The following is an 18,079-nucleotide window of genomic DNA, read 5'->3' on the forward strand; positions in this document are numbered from 1 at the left end:
TTGACAAGAACTGTAACAAGCAGTTGGAAACAAGGATGACAGAGTCATCTGCTAAAAGGTCAAGTAGCAAAGCAAGGACAACTGACCACGTGATGCAGAGTTCTTTTTTGCTTTGTTGTTGATTCAAATCCATGTCAGGCAGGAGAAAGTAAAGCACAGAAAATAAGGGATCCATAGGCACCCAATTTCTGGAGAAGGTAGAGGGCATTAAGATGCTTAATGCTTATCAAGATTTGGCTATTATGAGCCAGAGGATGGACAGCTTCACTTAGAAACCGAGCGAGATCAGTTCAGGACCCCCACCTGCATTCTGCTCTCATTTAATGGGGACCCCACTTTGCAGCGAGTCGGGTGCCTGCTGTTTGGCAGTGAAGGAAGCACACAGATGTCACTCCATATTTACCTGTCCTGTCCACAGTACAGCTGTCCTGCTATCCAAGGCTTTTGCAGAGTTTATGGCTGAAGTAGGGCAGAGTCTGCACACACAGGGAATTTATTTGCATAGGTTTTTCCATGTACGAAGAGTCACTGATGCCTCCTTAGCAGAGGAGATGGGGCCGAGTTTCTCACCATCTGCATCATCTTCTGCCCTACCTTGAAACTCCTGTGACATGGGGGTGTCAAAAACAGAGGCTGCAGGTTTACTGCCAGTAGAGCCAGCATTCTGAGAAGGTGTGGGAGCATTGCCAAGACATCCAAAACAAGTAAACATTTCAAGTGAAGACTTGGAATTAGCTATGTGACAGGTAGGTAACTAAACCTCCCACATCTATCCCTGCCCCTTCTCCAGTTCTGCAGCTGAGCCTGTGGGAGAGGAGTCAGGGTGTCTCTTCAGCATTACTGACAGATGAGTCATATTACCCCGACCCTCTAGGGATTATTCTTTCAAGTCCCTAAGACAATGACTTACAATAAACAAACATTACAGTAGATTTCCTGTGCATAACTTATTACTATATGTTAATGAGCATATCTACAACAAATATATGTGGCTGAGACAAAGGAGTTCCTTTTTTTTTTCCCTGCTAGGCTGATCTAGTACTACTAAAGTTGACTTCTTTTAGAGCAGGATCAGAGCACTTCAGCTCTTAACATGTTCCCCAAGACACTATTGAGAAGTTCACTCAACTGAGAAATGCCTGAGAGCGCCTAAAGTTCCTGCACCAAAAGCCAGATCTGCATCACTCTAATGCTGATTGACACCTTCCCCTGTCACTCCTTGGGGGCTGGTTGTGTGGGAAGATGCAATGCAGAGAGATAACAGCTATCAGAAGATAGCTATGTAATTGCAGGCAGCTAGCAAAGACCTATCCTGAGAAGTTTATGTTTCTCAGTTTACTGATGTCATCACCAGCCTGGAGGGAGTTACAGAAACCTTCAGGGCTGAGCACTATAGGATGTGAATTAGCCATGCTGTGGGAAAACAACAAACCCAGTAACATAACTGACCTAGCGTTCAGCTTCATTCTCTCAGACAATGCAGAATTTGCAAGGGAGGAGGGTTTAAAAAGGGGAAGAAATATTGTTCCTGAAAGATAAAAACAAAAGGGCCATAATCTTTGTGTTACTGGCTAAAACTGTGGGAAGTGTTACAGAGCCTGAGCAGTGTTCTCACAAATCCTTTCCTTCTGTGTTGTCTGCTTTAAGTCAGTCTTATCCTCCACATGATTCAATGCTTTCCCACCTCTTCTGACTCACTGTTTTTCGACCAGTCCACCAGTAGATCATGGCTTGGAGCTGCAGCTCTGTCCACCTATGGGTGCCAAATGTACACATCAGACAACAGCACAAGGACAGTTTTTTACCATGAAATTAGTTGAATCAACAGCTTATGCTCTTCCCTTTTTCTTACAGCTGTTCCTCCTGAGGTTTGGATAAAGGAGCTGAGAGTACCTCATAATGGCTTTTTCTGCTGCTCCTCTGAAAGTGAGGTTGGAGTTACCCAAAGCAAATAAAAGCCACTTCCTATTTGGCAAATCTTGTCTTTGTTTCTGGGCAAATTCTCAGAGCAAACTGTAATGCAGCCCAGCAGCCTGAGAGAGGTGTTTCACACACTGAGCTCCAGTGAGGGCAAGACAGGCTGCAGATGGCCTGGAGGGCTGGGTGGCTGTGGTGTAAGTGCAGCCTCCCACATCTTACAGTCACACTGCTCCTACTGACACACCTGCTTGTTCACGACTTCTGGAAAACAACCCAGACCCCTGGGCATGGTGAACTCAGGAGGTTCAGGAACCTTGGAGTGAAGGTGACTAAATCTGCCTTCTAGAGTGTGCTTCTTCCCCCATGACTGGATGTCACCCTTTCCCAGCCTTTGCAGCAGGAAGGTGAAAGACTGTTCCAGACACCTGCAATTCTGTCCTCTCCCTTCCCACTAAGGAAAGATACCCAAGTACCACCTTCTGCACCACTGACTAGACAGTGGCAGAGAAGAAGAAAAGCTGAGCCTGAGAGGAAGAGCAACAGTACAAGTGTCTTGTGTTGGTCTCAAGCCCAAACAGGAACTGAAACAGGATCATTACCACAAGCATAGTTGTTTGCTCTCTGCATGTCTCACCTCAGCTGGAGCACTTTCCCTTTCATCTCTGCAATGCCCATATAGTTAAGAGTAATTCAGCCCTCCCTGCAGAGCCTGAAAAATCTTGGCCTAGAAAACAACAATAGAGAAAAGGGAGATTAGAGGCTGAGATTTCACTTTGCAGCGTGAGCCCACAGAGCTGCTGTCCCTCCAGCATCTCTCGTGCCAGCTGCAATGCTGTGTGAGCTCCCCAGCTTGCTGAGCACAGGGATACCTTGTGTTTCAGGTACTTTCTTTCTGGTTTGGAACAGAAATACAGGCTGTCATGGCAGAAGATCTTCACACATACCTTGCACTCCCCATACACCGGCAGTGAGCCAGTTCAAGCAATCACTGGCCCTGCTCTTTCCACGACATTCCTCAAAGCCTTAATTAGCAGAACCCCTTCAGCCTCCCCACCTCTGCTGTTCATTAGGGCCTGACACACTGCATTTTGTGGGAAGGTTCCCTATGGATGGAGGATGTTTGAATTTACTGTTAGGTCTTTCACACCACCAAAGCCGCATGGAAATGAGAAGCACGGTCAAGGGACTAAGTGCAGGCTTATAAAATCTGTACGGAGTAGGATGAATATAAAGTGAAATGGAGCCTTCATTTATCTATTGAGTTTATCTATGGAGTGCCCCAAATGCTGGATGCCAGGAGTAGATACACTGCTCATTTCAAATCTAGACAGTTCCTGTTACAGGCCAAATTTATACCAAAAGGTTCTGAAATGCTTCCAACTGCACCCCAGCAATCTTCTCTGCTTGTGATGATACAGCGCAAAAGTACAGCATTCCTTCTAGATAGTGATGGTATTTTACTTTTTTCCTCTACTATAGGGTTTATCATTTATCACTACAAAGGGATTTCAGTAACATTTACTTAGGAGCTTTACTGTTCTACAAAAAATAATTTCAGAGAATCAGAGCCAGTGTGTGAGCACAGGAGATCTCATCTTGCACTTCCAGCCCAAGGAATGATTCACCTTGGCCACATCCTGGGAGCACAACCAGGATCCTCAGGATTTCTGTGGAGGACCCCAAGTACTCAATGTTTCCAGAAAATCCATGTATACAAACACCCAAGGAAAAATAAGCAACAAATAGTGGTACAAAACTAGGATTCAGTGTGCCATAAGATGGAGTATCTGGCTATCCCTTTTTTCTTTCATTAGAAAGAAAAAAAAAAAAAGAGACAAAAGACAACTTACTATCCTATCTCATTATCATCCTACTGCCCTCAAAGATCCAATGACCTTCACTAGGAAGGCATTGCAAGTACCTTCCAAAAACATAAGCCAGCTTCTTCCTTCTCCACGTTTCTGGTTTCTCAGAGCCCTCTCGCAGAACAGTTCATTCTGGTGAGGAACAGGAGTGAGCAGCCCCTGCCCCAGGAGCTCACCCACACCTTCCTAAAGAGTGCCAGCAAAACCGGTACCAAGGGCGCGGGGCAGCTTTGGCACAGGACCTTGGCAGGGCTGGGAAACTGGGGCAGACACCATCCCTCGGAGGGGCTCCCTGCGTTCCAAGCCAACATTACCTCCTACCCTGCAGCTCCTGACCGCGAACAGCGCCGGGCAGCGGAAGGGCTCCCGTGGGTGACTACACAGGGCTCCCTCAGAGCAGGGAGCGGTCAAGCAGCTCAAGCCCCTCACGCAGCCGTGCCCCGGGGGACAGCCGTGCCGTGGCCACGCGTGGGCAGCGCGACGCCAGGGTGAAGGCGGGCGGGAAGGATGCCGTGATGAGCCCCGTGAGGGTGGGAGAGGTGCCCTGGGGAGCCCCTGGAGTGGGAGGGAGGGCGGGAGAGGTGCCCTGAGGAGCCCCCGGGAGGGCAAGGACGTGAGGGTCGCCATGAGAAGCCCCTGGAGCGTGAGGGAGTGTGGGAAGGTCGCCCTGAGGAGCCCCGGGAAGGTGCGGGAGGGCGTGAGGATCACTCTTGAGGAGACCTTCGAGGGCAGGAGAGGTGCCCTGAGGAGCCCCCGGGAGGGCGCTGAGGAGAGTAGGAAGGGCGCCCTAAGGCGCCCCTGGAAGGAGTGCAGGAGGGTCGCCCTGAGGAGCCCTTGAGGTGTGAGGGAAGGCGGGAGGGTCACCCTGAGGAGCCCTACGAGGGCGGGAGAGTCGCCCTGAGGAGCCCCTGGAGTGTGAGGGAGGTGGGAGGGTCACTGAGGAGCGCTCCGTAGGGTCACTCCAAGGAGCCGCAGCCCCTCCCTCAGCCCGCGGGTACCTGAGGGGAGGGGCGGGCGGGGCTGCACGCGGGACGCACCTGCTCGCGGCCTCGCGCGCCCCGCCCCGCCCCCGCCGCTTCCAAGGGCCAATCAGCGAACGCGGGGGCGCCGCGCGCACCACAGCGAGCCGTGGGCAGAGGGGGCGGGGCTCCCTCTCTCCCCTCGCGCCCTGTGTGTGTGTGTCCCCGCCCCCCCGTTCCCTCAGCGCGGCGAGAAGCGGTGGGTCGTTTAGGGCGTTTATTGAGGTGGTTTTTAAGTCCTGCGGTCCCCCTGAGGGCCACGAGGGAGACTATTTGCAGTATTCGTCTGTGTCCAGCTTATGGTGTTCGGGGTTGTAGGGCGCCTTGGCGAAGCACATGGCAGCGGCGCGGTCGCAGTTGCAGATGAACATGGAGCACTCGTCGTTCTTGTCTGGAGGAGAGAGAGGAGCGCTCAGACACCGCAGCTCTTTCTCCAGGCACTGCGGTGGCTCAGGCTGGCATTTCTGCTGTCAGGGTGTACCCGTTTCACTGCTGTCATCGCTTTGGGTGCACAGGATTCTCCCCACTAACCCTCCGCACCCAAAGCTGTGTGCTCCAGCCCGGCCATCTCTGGCCCCTTCCTCCCTCCCCTCCTGCTGTTTGCCAGCCTCTCTGCTCTTTTCCTCTGTTCCAGAGCCCTATAAAGGCTTCACCATTCATCAGAGGTGTCCAGCAAAAGCCGTGTAACACTGCTCAGTTAACACTCTGATTTCTCGGGTACTGCCATTAAAAGGGCTCCCAGAAAAGTACCACAGGGACTCAATCCCTGGAAGAGGCAACAGGCTTCCCTGGGATACCATATATGTTAATAAACTTTAAATTGTGGGCTATATGGAGAGTATTCACTCCAGTGCCTGTGCAAGGCATGCCTTTTCTGACAACCAGCCCCCCTTGTCTTCTTGGCACAGAAGTGTGAATGCAACACAGCCCTGTGCCTTCCAAAGAGAGAATGGAGAACATTTAGAGTCATGTCGAAGTGGACGTACTGCTGCATGTAATCTGCCCGTTGGAGCAGCTGAACCTGTAGAACTTAGTGTAGGGGTTGTCCAGGAGGAATCTGCATGATTCTATTTCCATTGCCTGTTCGTAGCAGTTATCATGTACTTGGCAGCACCTGGGAAACAAGGAGAAAAAGGTCAGAAACAACCAGAAATGCAAGCTCAGCTGACCTTTAAGACACACAAATATGCTAGAGTTACTTTGACAAGGCACTGAACAAAAAAAAAAAAAAAACACCCCCAAATCAAAAAGAAACCCAGTGACAAGAGAGCAGGAAGCACATAGGGACACGGTTGTGGCAGCTCATGGTCCCAGACATGCGTGGTACACCTGTACTTACTGGAGCATCATCACAGTTGTCTGTTGGGCACAGGAAAAGCAAAAGCCGGTGTTTACCCTACACAGCCCCTCAGTGGAGCTGAGAGCTCATAGCCAACACAAAGCTTGGTGTGTTGGCTGTCAGAGTTGTGTGATCTCTAAACTGCCCAAGCCATTTCCTGGCATTTTCCAGCTCAGCCCTGCACATGTTGATGGTTGGGCACTGGGCAGAGCGTGCAGAGCTGCGCTCGGGCCGCTGGCCTGACACTGCTGGAAAAAATGCTGGAATGAGCACACTGTGCTGCCATAGAAAGGAAAAGAGAGTTGCTGGGATTATATTTTATCTTAGTAATAAGGCATCAAGGTGTGACACTGCACAGCCTTGTTCCCTTGAATCGATCTGTGAGAAGAAGCTTTGTTCACAGCAGCCGGAGGGTTTGCAGCATTTATAGGCAGGGCCAGCTGAGACGAAGCTGGGGCACAAAACTGGGAAAGCACAAGCAAGGACAGAGGTTGGTAAAAGCAGGGTGTTATAAACCTGTCGAGCTCGTCCACTGGAGTCCCGCTGCCTCCCAAGCCGCAGTAGCAGCCGTAGTCGCCGTAGTCCAGCAGCGGGTGGCTGCCTGGCGTCGTGCACTTGATCATCTTGCGGAACAGCCACACGGCCCGGGAAGAGAAATCAGCGCTGGCTGCGGCCACTGAGGAGAGACACAGAGGTTAGACACGGAGGCTCGCTGTTACCAGTCCGGGGGTGAGGGCACCTACACACCCGACAGCAGGAAAAGCAGGGCCAGGAACTTCATTCTTGCAGGACTTGACAGAGAGACTGGGGACAAAGGAAACTGGTGTCTTTATACAACAAGCTCACCTTGACATGGGCATGAGATAAACTAGCCAGTATTTATGTTACTAAATGTAGACTTCTTCCATCGGAGACTGTGAGTGGGAGGTTGTGACCAGGTGAAGGCCAATTGAGTGAAATCTATGAAAGCTGGGAAGGCAAATATTTGCACTCTAAATTTTTGCATTTAAATTCTTGTAGTGCTGCTGTTGGAAGTCAGAAAGATCTGGATATTTTTAAGGCCTCTCTGCTGAAAAATAGTAGCAGTATGGTAGTTAAGTTGGAAATTGCTGGCACACTAATAACCACCTGTCACTAATACCTGCCTCCTCTCTTTATAGTATCCCACTTATCATTAATTTTGTATCTCTCCGTGGATTTTCCTGGCCTAATTCAGAGAATAAGGTTCAAGTTGTCCACTCACCTCAAATAACCATTTGGCATGAGCTGAACCAAAAAAAATTCAAGCTGTTCTTTACTTTGAAACCACAGAGGAGAAGAAGGCAAGAAACAGGAGCCAAGTGACTTGGAAAGTGTCTGCATCTGGCTTAAACAAGGAGTAGTGTCTGTTTTTACGTGATCTTAAGGGATTTACACTGGAAATGAACTGGGCTTAGAAGTGTCAACATACACAGCAGACGTCGCTAACTTCCCAACTTCTCAAATTGGGAACCTTGAAAGACGTTCAAAAAATGGGTAAGAAAAAGCTTCCTGGAATCAGCCAAGAGTAAGTCCAAAAGACTGCACTCTCTATTTAGACCCCAGAGGCTCTGGCATTTTCAGGGTGACAGGTTTGGCATTTTTACACACTCAAGATACAGATCCTAGACTTGGTAGTCAGAGCCTGCATTTATTTCCAAAGCACCAAACAAAGTTTTTAAGAGCAGAGGAAGAGGCAAAGCCCACCTTTCTATAACAACCTAATATACCACAGTGCTTATGCAGGAAACTTTGGGCTCCATAACTGTGTCAGTAGGTTCCAGAAGGGGTGATGAGGACATTTTCCTCCTCACAGGGTCTGAACATATGCTAGGGTGCCCACGGGATCCATAGGATGTTGACACATCCATAGTTAAAGCCAGACATGCTGCTGAACAGCCAAACCCATTCTTACATTTCTGACCTCTTTGAATGCTACAATTCTCTGGGGCTGCCCACTCATAGGTTACTTATAGCAAACATGCTGAGTTATAGATTGAAGATTCTCAGTGTTCTAACAGAGCACTGGACAAACATTAAAGCCTGATGTAAAGGACAGTCCGTACCACAGTTAGCTCAGAAAAAGTAATTTAATCTTTTGTTCATCGATCAATCTGCTGACTTTCCCTTCAATATCCACTGAAGTGTTCTCTCTCTCCTCTGGTACTTTGATCACCTTTACTCTTTTTTTTTAGAATTATTATTTATCTGTTCTCTTATCTATGAAACTCCAGCTCCTTTTTCCTCAATTCCCGGTATTTGATGTATTACTTACGTTTCCCAGAAAACTTCCAGTAAGCCGGCCTCTTCAAGTCATAAATCAAAAACGTCTCATGGTGAATTTCATACTAACTCAACAAGAGGATCACCAAGTGTGGGAAAGCGAGCACGTGCACATTACAAGAGTGCCTCGTGAGAAAAGTCCCAGCAGGGTAAAGATTTTTCCACCCATGCTATTTTTGGTTTCGCCCAACCTGTGCTGTATACAAAGCCACTGGTTCTCAGTACGCTCATGAGCACATCCCAGCTTACAGCTGGCTCCAAATTACAGACTTCAACCTTAAATTATTTTTGAGGCTTCTTTTCTTAGACTTGCTCAGGGTTCCCTGTTTCTCACTTGGAATTCTCCTTTCTCTCGTAGCACTGTCTGTTAAGGACTTCCCCTCTCCACATTTTACTTTCTCAGATCTAGCTTACTTGGCCCACCACAGTCATTGAACCCAGAGCACGAGCCAAACTTCTAAGCACCACATTATCTCCTCCTTTTTTTGAACCTATAAATACTTATACAAAACCTCTGTAATGCAGAGAAGAGACACAATCTCTTACTAAACCCAGACCTGCCTCACATTATAAACTGGGCCACTGCCAGCAGGAGCAGAACAGCGAGTCAGAGCCCTGCCTGGGGCTTTTATCCTAATGGCAGGATGCGACTCCTGCCAGGTCCAAGTTCACCTGAAACCTCCCCCATTGGAAAACCCTCCCACTCCCAAGTAACGACAGAGGAGGACAGTTTTCAAATAATTTATTAGGAATTTAAAACTGAAATCTGGAAAAAGGGTTACAGGTGTGGAGAGAACAAACATTGGAGTGTAATAACTTACTGGCTTAAAAACACAGCTTTATTTTTCTTTTAAAAAAAATGCCCACCCTGAAACCGGAGCCCCAGCCTCCAGGCAGTGGCAGCAGTGGCCAGAGAGTGACTCACAGCCCAGCAGCAGCACAGCTGGCCCGGGATGTCTGGAGGGGGCACGGAAGCAGTTCAGCGCATATACCAGGAGGGAGGACAGCGCTGTCCGCAGACCCAAATTTGAAGTATATAGAATAAAAATAAACCCAATAAAATGCAGCTCTTCTTTAATTAGGAAATATTTAAAAAAACAGACATACAGACTCTTGTCTCAGTAACAAAAATTATTGCTTTGTGTTTTCAGTACTGATCTGTTAAGTACCTTCTTACCTAAACAGAACTCTCCAAACGCATCGCCCAGGTCAGGACAAGCTCCGGCAGACAGGGGAGAGATGGAAGAAAAAAAGGGCCCTGTGGGTGCCGTGACCCTCCCGGTCCTTTCTTAAACGCCCCTCTCCCTTACAGGGGCTCAGTTTGGGGGAAGAGAGGGAATGATTTTTAAAACTTAAGATGAAGCTGTTATTTCCCTGGGAAAAGAGTTTGGCTGCATCTTAATAAAAGGCTTAATCACCCCCCTTAACAAGGTCTTTGGTTCACTGAAATCCAGACCCAAACCTGCCCCGTGTATTCCTGCTGGAGGCCTCCCCTAGCAGAGTGCTGGTTAGCAGGGGCCTGGACCACACCAGGGGAGGCCCCGGCAGGTTCTGGAGAAGGGACCGGATCACCCCCGCACAGGACAATGGACAAATTCCCACAGTCTTCAGAACACAGAGTAAAGCAAACGGGAAGCTGCAATTCTATAATTCATATAATCCCTGAGAAGCCCTTAACCCGCCCCCAAATCACCACCCTAATGCTTTTCTCCCCTGTTAACGAATCCCCATCCCAGCGCCCTGCCCTTCAGAGAACGACCACCCAAATCTCCCCCTGGCTGACACCCCTTCCGACACCCTCGCCTCCGGAGGAGGATCCCCTTCCCCAGGAAATCTTGACACAAGCGATAATGTTTGGAGAGTGAATTCCTTTCTAAGTAACCAAGACAAGCAACGGCGGCAAAGCCCTTTCCCTAAGCCAGCCCAGAGCCGGCACTACGGAGCCCAGGGATGGAGTCTGTACATCGAGCAATTGGAAGCAGCTTTAACCCGCTCAGCAAAACAGCCGATGGCCGGTACATTTAACCCCCGCCCGCCCCCTCCCCCCGCCCCCCTTTCATCTCATCAGAGGTCTTAAAATCTTAAATCTTACAGTAAAAGGTGTACAAAAAAAGAACGGAGTCCTGTCAGGATTCTGCTGGAGAGTATTGCTCACGCTGCGGCTCCAAGTCCAGGACCTGGAGCTGCTCCTTGGAGCCAGGCTGCAGGCGGCAGCCAGGTTCAGCTCGCGATATTTACATATTATACAGGAGGAAAAAGAAAACCCCACGTAAAACTAAACCTAGGAAAAAAAAAAAATCTTTCAGCTGTAAGGATAGTGTTTTTCACTTAGCAAAATATACATTTGTTTTGTTCCATAGCGATGTCCAACGTTTTCGGATCCTTGGAGTTTCACACTTTTCAAAGCCTCACATTTACAAAACAGAAACAATTAAAAACAGTTTCTTTAAAAAAAATAGAAATACAGCAGTTCCTCTCAGCCTTTGCTCTCTCTGTGTCTCTTTCTTCCCTTCAGAACTGCATTCTTGTTACATACCGTGCTTTAAAAACACTGACGACAACAACAACAGAGTTGAAAATATTCAAAACAGTTTCAAAGCCAAATAAAAATACTCCTCAATGAAACCTACCTAACACAATCACAAAGCCAATTCATAAAATATGTCTACTAGCTCGGGAAAGAGCAAACAACAAAAAGAAGGGGCAGCCCCCCCCAAAAAAAGATAAAAAAATAAAATAAAAAAATAAAACTAACAGCTAATAAAATAAATAAAAGAAGAATCAGTGGGCTGGGGGCAGGGAGGGGGGAAGCGTAAACCGTCGGTGGTTAGTAAGAAAGCGAGATGATCTCCTCGGGTTCAGTCCAGTGTGGTCTGGTCAAAGGGAGAGATCGGGGCAGGGCGGCAGGAGCCTGGCAGCCAGCCGGCAGTGTGCAGTTTGATTCAAGAGAAAGGTAACCTTGGCTCATCCCCCGAGGCTCACCAGATCCTCCAGCCGCTCGCTGTCCTCGGTCAGGTCACTGGGGAATCTGTGGGACAGCAGGGGAGGGAAGGGACAGGATCTAGAACAACCACAGCTTTTCACGTGCTCCCGTGCACCACGTCACGCTCCTGAACCCTGGAAGGGCTGGGACATAGCAAGGTCCAGTCATTTCTCCAGCACCCACCTCAGTGCATCCCCACCAGGCTGCCACGGGCTCCTGCCTGGACTCCTGCAAGTTTCTGCCCTCCTTTTTTAAAAGCCAGTTGTTGGGGTTTTTTGAATTTTATTTTAAGCCAGCTCACTACAGTCACATTTGCAAAGCAAAAACCATCCACCAATCCCCTCTCTGGCCCATCTGAGGTCAAGAAACAGAACTAATCAGATCTTCCTTCTACCCTTCTCCCAGGCAGGAGATGAAAAACCTTGCTCCTCAGAGACTGGTCTCAGCAGCAGTGAGAACAACCAGCTGCATGGCAGAGGCTTCCCCAGCCATACAGGTGAGCCAAGCTTATCTCTCAGGATCACCACTGGGTTGTGACTCTGGCCAACCCCTTCCTCTTTCTGTCAGTGCTCCATTTCCTTCCTCTTATTGCCCAGACACAAAGTCACCTCCCCACGACACTCCCAGCCAGGGGAGCGTTAGGTAGGCACCCAACTTCTGGTGCAGAAGAGAGCCCCAGGCTGGCCAAGGGACGGGATCAGGCTGGTGAGCCTCACAGCAGCATCCACAGCTTCAGCTGAGAGATCAAGTGCAGGGCCAGCTCAGAACTTTACTCCCCTCTCTTATTTCCCACTCCTGTTCAAAGCTCTCTTACCTCCTGCCTTCTTGGTCCCCAGCTTCAGTGATACCCATTGGTAAAAGCTGTTGCAATCAAGGGACCCTGTGAAGAAAGAGTTAAAACCTCACTCTTAAACAAAAGCAAAGCAAAGGAGAATTACTACCACAGCAAATTCAGTCATGGCTCAGATGCTGGGAAAGCTGGTTTCAGTTGGAGGTGGCAGATCTAAAGAGCACATCACCCTGCACATCACAGCGTGTCAGGGCCAAGATGGGCTCTTGGAAAGCCTGAGCCAGATCAGAGAAAGGTCTGGAGAACAAGACCTTGAGGGGTGATCAGGAAGACCCAGCAGAGACCAGGGATGTGGGTTCCAAGTGAGCTGCTGCATTCTGCAGTGGCTGACTGTGGTCTGGGGCTCAGCCAGTGCTGCAGTGGGTGGCATTTCTTAACCAGAAACCAGGCTGTGGGCTGAGGGGACTGCCCGCTGCTGCTCACCTCCATCACCCTGTGGGGGCACAGCCCCTTGCCCTGGCCATGCCACTCTCCATCTCCCTCTCTCCACAGAGCCGACAGGGAGCACCGAGCCCTAGGGCAGACAGGGAACGCTGACCTCGAAGGAGCACTCACCCCTAGGCTGTGCCCAAAGCCGGTGCTCGGGGCTGGACTGGCAGCGCTGATGTAACTGCTGACCCCTGAGTCCTGGTTGGCGGCTCCATAAAGCTCTGCCATTGGCCCGGGGCTGGTGGTGCCCAGGAATCCACCGGTGCGACTGGGGGTGGAACCTACAGCAGGCAGCAAAACTACAGAGTGAAGATCCCAAAAATGCAACCCCGTCCCACCCCCCTCCCGTGGCCCCTCGCAAAGCTCGGCGACAGGACCCGCCCTGGGGAGGGCAGTGGCAGTTACCTGTCCCTCGCACCACGGCCGCCGCAGCCGCTGCTGCCGCCATCGGTCCATACGCAGTGAGGGGGATTGCTGGAAAAGAAGGAACAGGCATCTCAGGGGCACTGTGGCTCCATGGGAAACTCCTCGACAGAAGCCTTCATTTCCCACTGCAAAATACTGGGTCCGCACGTACATACGGCTTTAGTGCACCACAGGGGACAACAAAGGATGACGACAGGGAAGTGCACAGCCCTGCATTTATCCGTGTCCTTCTGCACAGCCGGTGTCCGGGGGAGTGCACGAGCCACGCTCTGCCAAGCCCACACCCCAGAGCAGCCAAGGGTATGACATGGAAGAGCTGAACCAGAAGTGGGCAATTTCAGATATATCCTGTCACTACTTAGCTTGCAAGAGGCAGTTAATCTGAAGCTACAGATCCAGATTTTGGCAGTAAATGTGGAGAAAAGCAGCAGCTCAGGGACAGCAGCTGAAGCTCAACGTCCTGAGGCTCAACTCCTCCTCTGTCTCTTGGTAGTATTCTTGAATAACAGTTTAATAGCCTCTTTCTCCCTGTCTCTCTGCTTAAGATGCACCATCCTCCCCATGCTGAGTTTTGCTCCTGAATTGCTCAAACCCTCATTGTTCATTGTAGAAAAGCAGGAAACATATACCTAGGGAGCAGGAACTAGAAATGACTTAATTAAAACAGTAAGTCTTAATTTATATGTAGCAGTTCTAATTCCCAACTCTACTGCCACAGGCATCCAGCCCTCAGGGCAGGAGGCATCTAGCCAGTATGTTTCTCTTTGCCCTTAAAATGACTGGGTCAGCATTTCATGCTTGAATGTGAAATTCACTGTGATTCTGTTTAGAGCACCATAAAAAGAGGTCAGAACAAATCAATCGCGTTAAGGCTGAAACCCAGACTAGCTTATGAGGGAATATTTAGTAGCAGGCACCAGCCTGTTTCAAGCAAACGTCATATGAGGCTCCTATCTGGGTTAGCTGCTCATTACAGGCCCTGGGCCAACGCAGGCATGTTGCTGCTTCACATCACCCCCAAAGATGCTGTTCTGGGAGAGAGGCTGCTGGCAGCCACCCTCCTGCCCCGTCGCTGCTGCAAGCCCCTAACTCGTGAATGAATGCGGTTTTATTGAGAAAGGAGGCTCGGTCTTCTTAAAATTCCATGGTTTTTTTCCAGGAAAAACCCTCCTTGCCTTTGCAATCTAATCTGCTGAGACACCAGGTTTGTGTTGCGGTGACAAAGCACCTGCCTGCCCACTCCCTGGGTGCTGGAGCAACCATCCCCGCCCGTGCCATCCCCTCCCCTCGGCTCCCCGTGCCAGGCCCATGGAGCGCAGCCCGTGTGTGCCGCAGCCACTCCAAGGCACAAGGGCCCTCAACGCTGCACAGCTCGCTGGGCCTTTGTGGGAGCGGAGGGGCCCTGCCCTCCACGGGGCCAACTCCAGCCTATACATGGGAATGGCAGCCCGTGGCCCAGCCAAGCGGCTGCACAGGGCCTGTTTAACAGGAGGTAAGCGTAGCAGGGAGGGAAGAATGCCACGATCCCCAGCTGGTACTTCAGCTCGGGACTGGAAGCTAACGTGGCACCCAGCCAGGACACCAGCATTAATAACTTCTTGCTGTACAGAGCCCCGGCCACCGGTGACAGCCAGGCCCCAGGCAGGTCACCTCTGCTAGGAAAAGGCAGCCAGCGGTGGACACGGAGGGAAAAACATTTCTGCCAAATCACTGATGTTCCCCTACAAATTTTATGGGTTTTGCTGAAAAACACACATGTAAATAAACAACTGGACCCACATCTCCTTTGTTTGGCAACCAGAAGGCTCAGAGCTGCTTATGCAGCTGTATACATGGTGTCAGGGAGGGGTTTTGTTAAGAGGGAGACGAGATTTAGTCTCCCCTTATCTCCCTCAGGGAAATTTGTTCATTGGTGGCTGCCAACCTGAGCGTCCCCAGGAACCTGAGGATCCCACAGTTCTGTGCCACAGAAACTCCCTTTCAAGGCTGTTTGTATTGCTAATTTCAGGAGAGCTTCCCAGGAAATTTTCCCACACCCTTTTACGGAGAAATTCAAACCCTGAAACAGGTGGGGGCAAAGAAGCGCTTGGGAGAAGGAACACCAGGGAAATGAGATGGCACACGGGGAGCAGGGTGCTACACAAAGCTGCTTTTCTACGACAAAAACCACGGACAGGACAGAGCTGGGGAAAACATTGCTATTGAAGGGAGAGTAGACAGAAGGAACATCATGTAGGGAGAACACACTGCACACAGCCCAGGGGCTGAGGATCCAGGGAGTATTTGCATTGTGAGGACACTGGAAACGGTTCTCTACTCTCACTTCATTCCACAGCTCCCCGTGAGCACTGCAGGACTCTGCAGAGTCCCACCACACTCACTTCTACCTGGGAAGCCTGTGTTGGAGTAGTTGGGGAGCTGCCCCACCCAGAGCAAGGAAAGCATTCCCTGCAGCCACTCCTGCCCAGGGAAACGGGATTGGAATAACTAGGAATAGCCCCCACACCCTCTCCCTTCTCCCAGCACTCCAAATCTCATCCTTGCAGAAGTTCAGATTAAAGTAATTCGTGACCTGTGGCAGTCACCCTGCTCTCTGCAGTTTTCCATATCTGGTTTGCACTCAGCCTGGGACGAGGAGCTAAAAACAAAGCAAGCAGCAGGAAAGGACCTGCATGGCCCTTTTTACAGGCAATACCCATGGCTCTGATTGCCCCTTCATCTCTCCAGCCCTAGCTTTGGACGGAGCTCGTTCAGATGAAAGAAGAAATAAGGAATGCTTCCAGTCTGAACTGCGCCAGGCTGTGGAGCAGCAACACCGCTGGAACAGCCCAAAGCCCCCTTCTCCCCTTCCAGCTTGTGAGTTTAGGAAATGAGCGGGACTGACCTGTGAGCTCGGGGAGGACGGGGGCACTCGGGAGAGGGGTCCGCTCTACACGGAACTCTAAAAATGAAATGCAAGACAGCTTAGGAACTCATCAATCCCCCGAGGGAGACCCCGCAGAGACACAGCAGCCTGGCTCTGCTGGGGGAGCAGCCTGCAGCCAGACTGCGGCCAGGCCAGTGTCTTCTTCAAACTGATTTATAACTGGTGCTGAAAGGTGCTGCACTCCTGCCCTGAAGGCTGAAAGGATCCATTTATCCTTAGAATAAATGTGGCCAGGGCAGGGTGAGCGCAAGTTTCACAGTGCAGCCTCAGGTTTGCCCTGGAGCACTGCTCTGTGACCTGGCCAATCCGACCTCTTGGTGGCAGTGCCAGCGGGTGCTCCGGACGTGCCACGCTCAGCCTGGCATGGGTTTACAATGAGGCACTTGAAGCCACTACAGCTGGATTCGCCGAGAGCTTCCAGACAGCCAGGAGGCAACAGCAGCTTTCAGCCATAGTCAGCCTGGGCTTGCCTCAGGCAAAGGGGAAACTTCCCATTCCCAGCCCCTAATATCAAAACTTCATGTATCAACCATCACATTGAGGGATGGAGTAAGGAAGGGATGCTCAGAGTTGCCACTTCTCTGAAAAACAGCAATATGAGTCTATCCATTGAGTGTGCTCTGCCTCGCTCCCCTGCCTGGCAGAGAGCAGGAGGGAGGGGAGGCCCCACAAAGCTCCGAGCAGCTGTGGCACAGCAGGTTCCACCCATTGATCGTGGAGTCCATGTTCTGAGCACATGGCAGGGTTGGGAGCTTGAAACCACCCAGTTTGTGGGGGATCTGCAGCCCCCTGGCCCAGCAGATGCTTTGTGGAGGCCGTGAGTGGTCCAGGTGCTGTTCAGAACACAAGTGCAGCGCTGCAGGCGCCTGCATTTCAGGTGCCCAGGAGTTCCCTGGCACATGGGGTTTAACATTCTGTGCTACTTTCAGAGCGGTGGCAACTCTGGTAAAGAGAGACAGACACACACAAAGGCGGTGAGACAGGCAGAGCTGCGGGGCCCTTCTGTGTCACAGCAGCAGCCCTACAGAGGAGTTCAGCACAAAGGGCGTCGGAGCAGCCTTGGGCTTTTCCTGCCACGGCAGTGTGAGGATAATCCTAATGAAGGACAGGCTGTTCCCACCTATTCCAGGGCTTCTCCCCTCCCCCTTCCACATCCGTCTCCAATTTAAAGAAAGACCAAACAGGGGAAAGGGTGAAAGGGGCAGAGCCTGGGTCATGGATCATGCCAGGGACTCCCGTCACCTGAAGGCAGAACAAAAAAACAGCAGGGAGCTCCACTCACCAGGAAACTGGTAAGTGTAGCCAGGTGCAATGCCAGTGTAACTTCGACTCGCGTAGGTGGCAGCTTGGAAGCCTGGATAACCTGGGGAAGGGAAAAGGGCTCTGTTAGTGCAAGCTGGCAGGGTCCGTGCCCTCAGTGCCTGGCTGCTCCTGAGCAGCACGACCATCCTTTGGCACTAGAAAGCGGAAATAGGGGGAACAGCAGAAACCCCAGGGGAGTGCTGGGCAGAGCACACAACGCGTGCGAGCCTGCAGAGGAGTTTTAGCAGGCCCGTTTAATTTTTCCTCACTCCAAACATGTAAGGACATGGAGATTTCCTTCCCAAACTCCCAGCTCTGCAGGCTAAGGCTTTGTGATGCATCAGCTGGATTTGCAAACGGGAGATCAGGGAGGAAGGGGCATTTGAACGGCTGAATAGCTCTGAGTCACTTTTGCACCAGAAGTGCTGGGGAATGCAGGCAGAGCACTTCTGCCCAGCTCCAGGCAGGAAGGCAACTCCTGCTGTTCCCGGGGAAGCTGACCACCTATACAGAACAAGCCTCTGAGAACGCAGGGCACTGACTCAGAGATGAATATTTGATTTGAGATCTCCAAAGACATGAATATGTGGATTTCCCAGTGACTCAGCTTGGGCCTCGCTGCTTTAAAATTCAGATGGCTTAGAAAAGGCAAAACCCAAAACCACAGGCTGGAGATTTATTTTCCTTCAATAAGTCAAGTGAAAACATTGGGGAAAAAA

General features: G+C 50.7%; 2 protein-coding genes across 8 annotated transcripts in view; both read right to left on the reverse strand.

The window, feature by feature from the left end:
* Positions 1 to 5,019: 5,019 nt before the first annotated feature.
* On the reverse strand, positions 5,020 to 7,548 carry PLA2G1B (phospholipase A2 group IB). 2 transcript variants are annotated; one of them, XM_027881948.1, is made up of 4 exons: positions 7,387 to 7,548; positions 6,660 to 6,819; positions 5,791 to 5,918; positions 5,020 to 5,195 (listed from the first exon to the last, which is right to left on the reverse strand). In XM_027881948.1, the coding sequence occupies exons 2-4, from the start codon at positions 6,764 to 6,766 to the stop codon at positions 5,074 to 5,076; spliced, it is 357 nt and encodes a 118-aa protein (XP_027737749.1). In that variant the 5' UTR covers positions 6,767 to 6,819; positions 7,387 to 7,548; the 3' UTR covers positions 5,020 to 5,073. The 2 variants fall into 2 exon arrangements, with proteins under 2 accessions (XP_027737749.1, XP_027737748.1); XM_027881947.1 differs by lacking the exon at positions 7,387 to 7,548 and adding an exon at positions 6,891 to 7,373.
* Positions 7,549 to 9,169: 1,621 nt separating this feature from the next.
* MSI1 (musashi RNA binding protein 1) overlaps positions 9,170 to 18,079 on the reverse strand; it is a 73,183-nt gene continuing 64,273 nt past the window's right edge. For 3 of the 6 annotated variants that reach the window (XM_027881945.1, XM_027881941.1, XM_027881943.1), the window contains 6 exons: positions 17,341 to 17,421; positions 16,017 to 16,073; positions 13,112 to 13,180; positions 12,833 to 12,987; positions 12,242 to 12,307; positions 9,170 to 11,472 (listed from right to left, as the gene is read on the reverse strand). In XM_027881945.1, the coding sequence (XP_027737746.1) occupies positions 12,266 to 12,307; positions 12,833 to 12,987; positions 13,112 to 13,180; positions 16,017 to 16,073; positions 17,341 to 17,421 (404 nt within the window). In that variant the 3' untranslated portion in view covers positions 9,170 to 11,472; positions 12,242 to 12,265. The remainder of the gene's footprint in view (positions 11,473 to 12,241; positions 12,308 to 12,832; positions 12,988 to 13,111; positions 13,181 to 16,016; positions 16,074 to 17,340; positions 17,422 to 18,079) is intronic. The other 3 variants (XR_003571051.1, XM_027881942.1, XM_027881944.1) reach the window with 3 other exon arrangements.

This window comes from Empidonax traillii, unplaced genomic scaffold (assembly GCF_003031625.1).
Source record: "Empidonax traillii isolate 1590-97213 ecotype Southwest subspecies unplaced genomic scaffold, ASM303162v1 scaffold99:size1466351, whole genome shotgun sequence".
Lineage (NCBI taxonomy): Eukaryota > Metazoa > Chordata > Aves > Passeriformes > Tyrannidae > Empidonax > Empidonax traillii.